This window comes from Rousettus aegyptiacus, unplaced genomic scaffold, assembly GCF_014176215.1.
Source record: "Rousettus aegyptiacus isolate mRouAeg1 unplaced genomic scaffold, mRouAeg1.p scaffold_m13_p_4, whole genome shotgun sequence".
Classification (NCBI taxonomy): Eukaryota; Metazoa; Chordata; class Mammalia; order Chiroptera; family Pteropodidae; genus Rousettus; species Rousettus aegyptiacus.
Genome location: NW_023416307.1, coordinates 139,807,722 through 139,820,701, shown reverse-complemented (window position 1 = coordinate 139,820,701; position 12,980 = coordinate 139,807,722). Strand labels below are relative to the sequence as shown.

The following is a 12,980-nucleotide window of genomic DNA, read 5'->3' as shown; positions in this document are numbered from 1 at the left end:
AGTGATTTGATTCTAATGAAAGAATACAGTGGAAGCAATGGTGTAACTTTGGAGATGAGGTCACAAAAGGCAGCATGGCCTCTTCCTTGCTTGGTCTCTTAAATCTCTAGTTTTGGGGGAAGCCAGTTGACGTGTCATGAGGACGCTTAAGCAACGCCCACAGAGAGGTCCACATGGCAAGGAACTGAGCCCTCCCATCACTAACCAGTACTAACCGGGCACATGTAAGAAGCCGCCTTGGAAGCAGCCCCGCTGACCCCTGTCAAGCCTTCAGCTAATGCAGCCTCAAGTCTGTGTCTAGACTACAACCTTATGACAAGACACTGAGCCAGAACCGCCTAGCTAAAGTCAGGTCCTCACTGGCAGGAACTGTGGGAGATAACAATTATTGTTTTAAGCTGCTAAATTTTGTGGTAAACTGTTACACTGTAATAGATAAGTACTACGACATATTTGACTTGAGCTATGCTTGAGTGTAGCTGAATGCATTTTCCCGAAGTGTACACCTATGTAACCACCGCCCAGAGCAAGACACGAATGGCTCTACCACCTACAGGCTCTCTTGGCCCCTCCCAATCAAACCTCCTCCCCCAGAGTAACCATTACTTTGACCCTTATTCCTGTAGATTAGTTTTGCCTGTTCTGGAACTTTAGATAAATGGAACCTCACAGTATAGTCTCTCTTGTGTCTGGCTTTTATTCATTTCATACCAAATCCATGAGATTTTCCAGATTAGCACAGGTAGCAGCAGTTCTTTTTCATTGCTGTATAGTATTCCATAGCACGAGCCATCACCCTGCTTTATTTTCTCCACAATGCTGTCTCTTTCTGAGCTTACTGACCTGCCACATTCTAGAAGGTGAGCTCCTGGAAGGAGCCTGATCTCTATTTGTCTTGCTCCCTGCCGTTTCTTTAGCACCTAGGGCAATGCCATCCACACCACGGGCGGCCAATGAATACCTGTTGAATAAATGAACTGGATCCCCTCTTCAGAACCTCTCCCACCTCATAAACCCCTGAGGGGGGGGGCATCCATGGATTTCTAAGTTTTTAGGCAAAGGAGAAAGCTCAAATCGCTCACCCATCTCACCCTCTGCACTAATTGTGTTTGGCAACTGTGGGCAGATCCTGATCTGATTTGACTACTTATCCTGCAGTGCTTGTGGGAATGTCGAAGTAGTGATAATAATAACAATAGCACATACAGAGCTGTGCACGGCCGTCTTCCCTGGCAACACACACTACCTATTGTATGAGCTCATGGGAACAAAATGTTTTCCCCAGTGGGACCTGCCACCAGCCTGCCTTTCTTTCCCAGGAAGGAAATGCACATGCTAGGGGCACGAGACTTGTCTTACTGTGACTGCTTCCTAGACCAGCACTCTAGGAGCCATTATTTTTAAAACGTTAAGGGAAACATGTGGAATTAAATTTAACAGCATATTTAATTTAACCTGATAGATCCAAAATATGTTTGTTTCAACATGTAATCAATATAAAGAAATCATTAAGGAGATATTTTCCATATTGAGTCTTTGAAATCCTATGGTATTTTACGATTACAGCACTTCAGACCACAGCCACACTTCGGGTGCTCAACAGCTACAGGTGGCGTGTGGCTATCCTATTGGGCAGCACAACTTCAAATTGTGTGTGTGTGTGACAATCTGGGTTTACCCAATATTGATACTCATGATAGCTAATTTAAAGGAGCACTCACTATGTGTCAGGTACTATGCTAAGTGCCCCACAGGCATTAACCCAAACAAGTCTCCCAACAACCTCATTAGGAAGGAGCTACTATTATACCCATTTTACTAGAAACATAATTGAGACTTACAGAGGTAACATAGCTTCCCTAAATTCATACAGCTTCTGGGTAGCAGAGCTGGGATTCGAACCCAGGGAGTCTGACTCCAGAGCACACCCTCTCGACCGCTACACTGCCTGCGTCACACTGGCTTCCAGGGACTGCCGGGGTAACTGCTCCACACCCACAGGGGAGGAAGCCAAGACTTAGAGAGACACAGACCTCCTCATGGTGGCACAGGTGGCCAGAGGCAATGGTGAAGCCCGAACTGTGGGGATCCAAGGCCAGACCTCGCTCCTTTCCAGGCTGGGGTCTTGGCTCTACTGAGTCCCTGGGAGGGCGCAGAGGGACAGGTTCTTGTGGGAATGGCCCTCCATGGCTGTACGGCAACAAGGTCCCTAGGACCTCAGGAGCTACAAGTCGTTTTTGAAGTCATGCAGGTCAGTCACTTTGGCGTCACCAGAAGCCAGGTGCTGCTGTGAGTGGCATGGGAATATTTTCCTTGGGGAGGTGAGGATAGCGGGTGGCAGGACCCAGGGAGGCCCTGTGTGTCCCACAGGGAAAGACCTCACACTTGCAGTTTGCACAGACGCACTATCCAGAAGGCAGCCCGTTTCCTGGAATTCCAATTTTGATCTTAATTCATTTTCCCATCCATCCTTCCATTCATTCACAAATATCCACAGAATGGCTCTTTCGTGCCTGGAACTCTGCCATGGTGACCAATCCCAACATGGTTCCTGCCCTCACTGAGCCAACAGTTCAGTGTAGAAGACACCAGTAAACACATTTCTAATTATAGTACAAGATATTTTAAGTGCAACGAGAGAGACCAGAGGGGACGGAGGAAGAATCGAGGGGCTGGTCAGGAAAAACGTTTCTGAAGAGGTGGCATTTGAGCTGAGATGAGGAGTTGGCCAGGAAGGAAGAGGTGGGCCAGGGGTGGGGGTTGAATGTAGGATAGTCTAGATAAAGGGACCTCTGGGGACTCCCTATGGGCCTCTGGCTTCCAGTTGGGCCTTGGCTGCCTCATCTGCAAATGGGGATGATAACAGAATCCCCTGGAGGGTACGGCGGGGCTTACAATAATAATATGCAAGGTAATCGAGGCCTATGATGTTCCAAACACTGTCACACCCTCTACTCACACTCATTTCATTCTTTTCGGACCCTGAAAAGAAGCTTCTGTCATAACCTTCATTTTCAGTATGAGGGAACTGAAGCTCAGAGAGAGGAAGTAGTTTTCCCAAGGTCACACAGCTCGTAAGCAGTGGAGCCAGATTCTGAGGCAAGCTGGCTTCCGAGCCCACACTGGTAATGACTCCCAACACCTAGGGCGAGCCAAAGGGAAGCTGGATCGATGTGGAGCCATGCGGGGAAGGAAGGGATTGGGGAGATGAGCGAGGTAAAGGAGGGAGCAGGCCTCGGGCTGGTCGGAGGGCTGGACTGCAAATTCCAGGAGGACACAGCCTCGTCTTTCCTCTCTGCCATCACATCACCAGCGTCTGGCACATAGTAAGTGCTCATTAAATATGCATGGGATCTCTTCCTTCAACCTATAATCATTCGTGCTGTATGACAAGACAGAATGAGCATTTGAAACAAAAGCCAGACCATGGCTCACCTCTGGTCAAAGCCCAGTGACTCCTTACGACACAGAGAATGAAAATCCGCGTGCACACTCAGGACCCATTTCCTGTCGGTTCCAGGTCCTCAGCTCCCGTCACACATCCCCCCAAGACACACTCACCTGCTCACTGCTCCTCTCCCCCCACCCCCTGCCTCCCCTGCCCCAGGACCTTCGACCTCCACACTCTCCAGGTCCCCCTTCTACTTGTACACCTCTCAGACGTGTATCTTTTACTGGTTCTGGCTCTCTGTCCCTTCATTCAGGTCCCTTCAAAGGTCACCTGCTTCCCTAACCACACTACAAAACCAACTCCTGCCCACCTCCGTCGCGCTCCGTCTGTTCATCTTGCTTCTATTTTCCTTTGTAGCACTTAAGACATCGCCTATTTATTTGCTTACTTATTATCCATCTCCCCCAGGAGAAGGTCAGCTCCACGAGGGCTGGGATTTTTGTCTCTTTTGTTCACTGCTCTGTCATTAGAGCCTAGAATGGTGCCTGGCACACAGCAGGTCCTCAGAATTTGTGGAAGGAAGAGGGAAGGAGAATGGGAGGGAGAGGAGAGAAACCAGACGGTCAGACAGCCCTAAGCATTGTTTTCGCTGATTTTTAAGTTGAGAGAGACTTGATCCTAACTCCCTGCAGAGAAGAGGCAGCTGAGAGGGAGACATAGAAGAAATGGGGTAAAGAAAAGGGAAAGGAGAGTAGGCCAGGAGGAAAACATGAGGACAGAACTCAGGTGAAGGAACCACTCTTGGAAGCTTCTTTTCTTGTCCCAAACACAAACCTAGAATGCCTAACTCCTGGGTGAGGAAAGAAATGCAAAAATCTACAAGCAATGGTTTTAAAGAGCTGGCCCATTTTACCAGCGCCTTTTGGCTACTTGGCCCCTGTGGGAAATCATGAAACTCACCACTGGGCCTCAGCACCCCCTTTCCTCAGCCTCGAGAGGGAAGCTTGGCTATGGCCTCCACACCGGCAGAGTGTGGGATGGAAGCCCCTCTGCAGGGTGGCAGGACTGGCTCAAGGCTATCCCGTCCCTTAGACCTGTTTTCTGAGGGGCTCCCACCTCTTCGTGATAAATCAACTCCCCACCTCTGCACGCCCCTCCACCCGGGACCTCAGCAGCCCAACGCAGTGCCAGCCCCAAAGGCAGGCGGGCATCAGGGACAAACCACACATACATGATGCACCGGAGGCCATGAATGGGTGGCGCCAGGTGAAGGCTGGTGACCCTTGGCACAGCCTCGACTTCCCCTGCTAGGGGCTGAGAGTAACCTCAGCCCGTGTCTGTCTGTTGTCCTGGTCTCTCTGTCTCACCCCATCTACATACATCAAGGGCTTGGATGAGAAGATTCTTCTAAACAGCTCAGCCAGTGGATATTCTTGTCTAAGAGACGCTCTTTGAAGTTGTGCATTTTCAGGATCTTGTGATTCACGGTCGTCTCTAAAAATTCTTGTAAATGAGCTCTTGTCTGGGGCCAAATACGTATTCCTCTGCTTCATCTCATATGACCGAAGGCTTCCGCCCTTTCCCTGCAAGGGCTTTTTCCTCCTCTGCCTATTGTGCCCCAGTCCCAACCCCAACCTCTCACCTCATGAGGTGGGAAGATTCCTGACTCCTGCCACAGAGGCTGAAATTACCATCTTGGGCTCACGCCAGCTCTGTCCCTGCTTTCCATGTCGCCGACTGGGCACCTCCTGCATGCCCCCTGCTTATATCCACGATTGTATTTAAGCCCATTTAAGGAATCACCTTAGTTGATGCCTTTTTGAGTTGTATTCCTATTTTACAGACCAGTAAACTGGGGCTTGGAGGGGTTAATTAAAGAACTTGACGAAGGTCACGGAAATGAGTCCCTGTCCTCCCTGTCTCCACGGAGGGGCTAAGGGCCACCTCTTAGATCCACACACAAAGCCGGGAGCACCGTGCAGTGCAGTGTAAATGTGAGATGTGGGAAGATGGCTGCTGGAGGTTGGGGTGGGGGCGCCTTACGGGGAGGTATAAGCACCCTGATGGTTAGCAGGTGGTGGTGTGCAAATCAGAAGCTTCCCTGGGGGACCTCAAAGCATCCCTCTCATTCCATCTTTTCCAAAGGACTGGAGTTGAGGGAAACAGAAGCAGGAGGCTAGACATAAGGAGAGCTAGGAAGCAAGCAGAGGGCCAAAGCTGGAGCCTGAGGTTTGGGGAAGCTCCAGTACCCGCTAGGTGGCCATGCACCAGCGAGGGAGTCAGAATTCACAGCTTGTCCTGGTGAAGACACTGGCTTGCTCTGTGTCACCTCACAGATCACTTAGCTACTCTGGGCCTCTGGGGGTCCCTCTAATCATCTGGCAATAACTCCAGTCTCCACTAATGTCTTGGGGGTGTTCTGAGGCTTGGGGGAAATTCTATTGAGTGCTACACTTGAAACACTCATGACCAAAGCATTAAAAAGTTCCTTATTCTACTAGTTCATTATCGACGTCATTACTGATTTGCTCCAGATACCTTACTAATCCCTGGTGGTCTGGCTCATTCTCTCCCCATGGGCCACGCCTCTCACACCATAAACCTCCTACCCTGTTTATGCTTCTAATCCGTTTGTCTGCACTTCCTCACATGCCATTGGAGTCCAAGGATTTGGCCCCTGTGTTTGGCTCTAGCGCTCTCCTGACTTCGGTGACTGGCCTAACTTCCAGCTTCTTATCTGTAAAATGGGCCAAATCTCCATCCCCAGGTCACCGAGTTGGGTGAGGTACAAATGAGCTGAGGTCTGCAAACTCTATGGGGTGTGGGTACATGACAGATGAATGCTTTGATGTTTTGCTTTTTTTCTGAATGTTCCCAGGTTCATCCCAGACCCTCTGATTTTATGAAAAGAAAAAAAAATAATACCGTATATCGTCTCAGGATCCCTGGCACCTGTAGGTTACTGAGTAACCATTACCACTCTTTCTAAGATCCAACTCCCAAGTGGAAAGACACATTTAAGCTTCCTGCATAATTGCCCCATCCAGGATCCTCTCTCCTGAGCAGGATTGTGTGTGTATGTATGTTTAATTATAGTGTACATTTTCTTTGCAGAACTGTTTATACTCAAAGCTATGAAAGATGAATTTAAAAAGTTTATGCTTTTAAAGCATCTCAAAAACTGAAGCTCCCACCAGGGAAAGAGAGGGTGGGCATCTAGCCAGCAGAGACCTGCAAAGGACAAGGTGTGACAGTGTCCTCACCCATTCTAGGACCCTAGAAGCAACAGTGTGAGATTAGCAGGCAATGGAGGGGCAACAGGAATCCCCTTTGCACAGTTGGGGAAACTGAGGTCCACAGCAGAAGATGATTTTCCCAAGGCCACCGACGGGAGGTGGTGTGAGATCAGAGGGTAGGAGAAGACTGCTATGTGCCACCTCCAGTAGGTTTAGCTGGGAGACCTTTCAAAGAACTACAGGACTGTCCCACAGAAGGGGCTACAAGTGAGCGAGCTGTCACTGAAGGCCTGTGACCAAGACTGGCTGGGCCCTTTCCCAAACTCATGTAGAGGGGGTTCCCATACCGGGTAGAGAGGGTAGGAAGGTTCTTTCCAATCCAGGGGGTCTCTGAGCCTTTGGCAACTGAACTGAGATGCAGGTAGCAAAGATAGTACTCGGTGTGCAAAGGAGGCGGCAGGAAGAGAGGCTGGGCAAACGGAAGCCTCTAGAGGTCTTTAAAGCATCTCAGTCCCTTCTTCCCCCTGCCCCGACCCCCAACTGGCAGTTCAGAAGGGCACATACCAGGATGTCCAGGCAGGCGGCCTTCAGCAGGGTGATTTGGTCTGCGATGGTCAAGCTGGTGAAGCCTGGCAGACGCTTAGCAAACTCCACAATCTTAATAATGCACTTGGTGGCCAGTTCACTGAATTTGTCCCAGAGGCCCAGGTCCAGCCGGACTCGATGGTCAGCACTGGAATTCTAAGAAGGAGAAAAAACACCATCAGGGTTAATTTCTGGGAAGCCCAACAGAACGTGGAGAACTCAACATGTTTCCGATCCATGTGCTGGCTCTACAGTCTTAATCAGGGAGATTCCTGGAGGCGCGGCTGAGTTTTTAGCTCACATTTATCTTTTAAAAAATGCTCAAAATCTTATCCCTGTACCACTGGATAATCAAGTAACAGATGAGGGGAATTTGGGTAGTTAGTCCAGCTAATAAATGAAGAAGGAATAATGGGATGAGGAGTCACATGTTATAGCCTTGGCGAACTAATGGCTCTCGGCATTGACCATCAGCGGTGGCTAATATCTTAAAAAGAGGCAGCCTGTCATTCGGTGTCCTGATGGAAATACATACTATCACCTATGAAACTGCCCAGTCTGAATCAGGGCAAGCCTCTGGTTCTAACTACACAAAAACGGAGGAAACAGAGCAACGTGCTAACCCGCACGGCGGGAAACGTGACAGTCAGCATCCAGGATGTGAGAGACCCCATAAAACCAACAAACTGGTTTCTTTAACAAATAAATTACAAAGGGAACAAAGAGAAACGGGAAGAGAAACTTATAGATTAAAAGCAACTCTACTAACAAGCGACGCAACTGTGACATGACTAGGCAACGGCGGGCTAATCGGCGGAAACAGCAAAGGAGGCACTGACACACGCGGCGACACAGATGACCTGCAGAGGCATCGAGCCAGGCGAGAGGAGGCGGCAGACGCCTGTGCACGGAAGGAACCCGTCCATGTGCCGTTCCGGAAATGGCAAAGCTACGGCGACGGAGAGCAGAGCAGCGGTTCCCAGGGCTCGGGGTGGGGGATGGATGGCTGAGCACGAAGGTGCACGAGGGGACTTTGTGGAGTGAGAGAAATAGCCTACGTCTTGACTTGGGTGGTGGTTACAGGGCCGCACACTTTTGTCACACGCACGAAACCATACCATTAAATAAATAAATAAATAAATAAATAAATAAATAAATAAATAAATAAATGTTACGTCATGTAAATTATACCCAATAGACTTGATTAAGAAAACAATATTTTTAGGAGACTTATGAACCAGTTACAAGCTGCAGACCACCTGAATTCTAACTCAAATAAAAGAAGAAATCGTGACCTTTACGATTAACCTGGAGATCTGAGAGATTACGGTGTTGGAGATGTTTATTTTCACAAGAGTAACGACAGCACTGCTGTTTTGCTTCTATTTGCAGGAATGTCTACATTAAAACACATTAAAATATTTACAGAAAAAATAAACTCTTTGAAATTCACTTCTAAATAATAAGTCATGGGCAGAGTGTGTATGAGAATGGACGGATGAGGAAACACGGTGGGCTGTGGAGTGATCATGAGTGTTCATTATTCTCTCTACTTTCATCTTATGTCTGCAATTTTTCATAACAGAAGTAAAAGATAAGCCTCAACCGATCTTTCCTCATTTAATCAGTAAAAAAGACGTTCACAGCACACCTAGGAAATAGAACATTACCATGAACTTGCCAGAAATTACTGAAGGTCTCAGCTTTTGGCTAGAACCTCACTTTGACATACCCAGGAAAGTGTTGTTGTTTTTGTTTTTTTTCTTTTCTTTCCATAATCTCCAGCGCAGGATCACTGATATGAAGGACACTGAATGACCGTGTTGTATCTCTGCCTTCCTGCCATCCCCTTCTGCCTCTAGAATCGTTTGGGGGACTACTCCTCCCTCCGTCTCAGCCCTTGGGGTTTGTGTGGGGCTGTTGAACTCCCTCAAATGTAGGGAGGGTGCTTGACTCTGGTTTGGCTAATCAGAACCTTTGCTTTTCTTGCCCATAGTGATTGGTTCAGAAAAGAACAGGTGATCCAGAACTGGCCAATGAGGCTTAATTCTGATACTCTGGTTGGAACGATCAGGGACGTGAAGCTCTCTGTCAGTGAGGGGACACCAGGTGGAGAAGGCTTTCTTAACAATGAAGCCAATTTAAAGGACAGCCGAGATGAACGATGGAGAGAGAAGGCTGGCCTGGTCCTGAAGATATTGAGCTGCTGGATCCAGCCATGCCTGATTCACACAAGAATTTTTTTTTTTTTTTTTAATCTAAGTTGATTTAACTTTGGTTCCTATCACTTGCTACAGGATGAATTCTGACTGATGTGCAGTTATAGCTTAAGACAGTTTAGGTCTGAAAGTTTCACCTTCTCTGTACCCCTCCCCCTAGCCCCCAAACTGTCAAGACAGAGAAGCCCCCACTGTCACCATCCTAGTCTAAACCACCATCACTTCCTGCCTGGATGACTGCAACAGCCTCTTCACTGGTATTCCGCATTCCACCCTGGCCTCCTTATAGTCTGTTCTTACCAAAGGACTAAAGGAACCCTTTGAAAACACAAGCCAGACCAAGTTACTCTGCTGCTCAAAATCCCCAAGGATTTCTCATCTCAGACTAAAAGTCAAAGTTCTTTCAATGGCCAGCACGGCCCTCCCAGATCTGATCCCTGCGCTGTGACCTTGTCTCCTCCCACCTTCCCCTAGCTCACCCCCCCCCCCCCCAGTGACAAGGTCTCTTAACTCTCTCTGAACAAGTGGGGCACGCTCCTGCCTCTGGGTCTTGGCACTCGCTGGCTGTTCCCTCTACCTGGATTGCCCTTCCCCAGATATCTGTATGATGCATTTTCTCATTCCTTCATGTCTTTCTTTGATTAATGTCACTTTCCTTTGAGGCCTCCTAGACTATTCTACTGAAAATTACTGAGCCCTCCACATTCCAGATTCCGCACCCCATTCTCCTAACCACTCTAACGCTTACTCATTATACAGGGGCTTCTTGTCTCATTTTCATTGCTGTATATTCAGTGTCTGGAATAGTACCTGGTACATAGTAGGTGCTCAATAAATATTGATGACTAAAGCAATGTATGAATGACGTTCCCACAAAAGCTTGCTTGTTTAGAATGTCTCAGGACAACTAACATTTTGAGGATGAGACTCTCCCGGGCCTGCTCATGAGGTCGCTGCTGCCTCCAGAGGCAGAACTGAATCATCCAACAAAAGTCAAGCCCCGCCCCAGGCCTGGTGTTCGGACCTCTGACAAATGTAAGTAGTTCACTAAAGGGTACCACGCATTCCTCACTAGTGGAAATCAGCCTACAGAGTCAATAAAACGAACTTCGTTTCTAACGCTGGTGAGGAAAATTAGAAGAAACAGCTGCATAAGGGATGCCACAGATGCTCTGCGTAGATGCCCTGGAAAAGGTGGTGGTTCACCGCGCTTCCCGTAACATGCTTTGCAAAAAGTAGGCATGCATCCTCGAGATTTATTGTGTTCTTTTCTCAAGGGCCTTGGTGGAATACAGTACACTCAGGGGAACATAAGATCAAGATGTGTGCCATTCGGGCTGTAATTAAATTTAATAGGCAGTTTATCCGGTTCGGAGGAAGACACGAAAGAGAGGGACAGAGAGGCGAGCTTACAGCAGGAAATCATTTAACAATAGAGTATCCATCTGGAAAAAAAGACATTGCCCCGACCCAGCAAGTGTGAACGAAATCTTCATCAGCATCATATGAGGTTACTTTATCACACACCCGGGCTGAGAGAGAGAGAAGCCTGTCGTACCTTCCATTAAAAATAATGCACAGCCATCTTAACGGCATGTAAATCTCACTCACTATTATGCAAACTGAAGGGAAGAGGCAGTTAATAAAACACAAAATAACCTGGTGTTTTATTATACTAGTTGCTGGATTCATAGGCACGAGGTTTAAAATGGCTTATATATTATCTTCCAGCTGCGGCAAACGGAGAGCATGGCCTGGTTTGGTTGGTAATGGAGGCGGTTAGAGGGAGCACTGAGGGTGTGTGGTTTTTCCGCAGCCTTTCTGAATCCAGGAGAGAGGGAGGGAGAGAAAGAGAGTGAGGAGAAGCCCTTGCTGGCAGCTGAGAAACAGACCCCAAGCACAAGCGGGAGGGGCAGGCCTTCCCCAAATCAGCGCTCTTTCCTCAGCTCCTCCTCCCTGGGAGAGAAGCCCCTCTCCAGTCCGCACCCGGCCTGCCCTCCCTGAATGCTGTGCGGAAGAGGCTCAGAGGGTGGGCCTGCCCTAACGGCTGCCGCGAGGCCCATCATTAGCCGCAGAAGGGCCCAACCCCACTATGAAATCCAATTAAATGGCCATTTTGCCATGAAAATGGGTCCTTTTCTTCTGCAGGCTTGGTTCTTTGCTGCCACTTGCTGCTTTTCTGATCAGACTTACTTTCAAAACGAGACCCATAAAGGGAGATGGAGTCACTAGTGTTTTCAAAATCCCATTTGGCAGTTCCTGGGCACTATAGTGGTTTAATTGGAGGCTGTTTCTTGTTCTTTTTTAGCTGAAGAGGAACTCAAATTTTTTAGACAGAAGGAACAGTTAAGGGTCCCTGGGAATGCTGGGTGCACCGAGTTGGCCCCCTTCTTCCCTAGGCCTGAAGTCTTTGCCCTTCCACCATCCCGAGGCTGATGTTCTTTCATGTTCTGTTTGCAGAATGTTCCTGTCATCTACATTCCATTTCTCCACTTGGTATGTTTCTCATGGAAGGACCCCTTCCTCAGGCTTACCTGAAGCCAGGTACTGTTCAAAGTGCTTCACTGTGAACAATAAACTCCCTTTAATTCTCACGACACCCTCGTGAGGTAGCTACGAACATAGTCTCGTTTGGCTGATGTGGAAGCTGAGGCCCAAGAAATTCAGTAACTGGTGCGAGATGCCCCAGCAGTTAGGTGGAGGGTACAGGATTCACACCAGGCGGTCAGGGTTGGGCTGCAGCAGCTGGGCTCCCCACAGCTATACCACATCACCCCTCTTACACTTGAGTCATCACATATTCTACTTCCTGGCCTAAATTTCTGTCTCCTAAAGCCTGTTGTGGCACTTGTGATCTCCATCCTGGCTGGAAACTCCGGATGCTCCCGGGGGGTGGCGAAAAGATCCTGAGCATCACCACGAAAAGAATGGCATGCTGCAGGCCAGTTTCTCTTTGTGGTCCACAAACACATATCTAGGCACTATGACAACACAGACTCTGGAATGTTCCAGCTGGGGCATGTCCATCAGTGGTCATATGTAGCATTCTCCTCAGAACCGGATGCTTCCAGCAGGTGGGGAGAAAGGCACCTTGGCAGCCACCCTGCAGCTATGGATTGAAAGACAGGCATTGTCTTAAAGGCATGGTGCAGCTCATGGGTGGAGAGGGCTCTAAGCAATGGGCAATCGGACAGGAAGGTAGCGAGGGTCTCTAAGGACCTCCAACTGTTTCCTGGAAGTCTGGCTAAATGCGATGGTGATGCTGCAGGACTCCCCTGAAGATGATGTTTTAGGGGTGCTCCTGGACCCCCACTGCCCAAGATTCTAGGGCCAGGACATGAACTTGGAGGCATCCCTCTGGACAGCTGCTGCCCCTTCATTCCTGGTATCTCAGAGATTCAGGGACCTTGGAGGAATGAGGGATATGGCTTTCAGAATGGGACAGCTGTAGGATGGAGGGAATAGATCAGCATTGGATGGCCAAGAGATGCTACATTTTGGGGTGGTCTCAGTTACTGTGAGGAGCCATTGATGGCTTCTTGAACTGCA

General features: G+C 48.6%; 1 protein-coding gene across 10 annotated transcripts in view; it reads right to left on the bottom strand.

The window, feature by feature from the left end:
* RARB (retinoic acid receptor beta) overlaps positions 1 to 12,980 on the bottom strand; it is a 647,500-nt gene that overhangs the window by 7,880 nt on the left and 626,640 nt on the right. For all 10 annotated transcript variants that reach the window (XM_016124866.2, XM_016124868.2, XM_016124867.2 and 7 more), the window contains one exon: positions 7,192 to 7,368. In XM_016124866.2, coding sequence (XP_015980352.1) covers positions 7,192 to 7,368 — 177 coding nt within the window. The remainder of the gene's footprint in view (positions 1 to 7,191; positions 7,369 to 12,980) is intronic.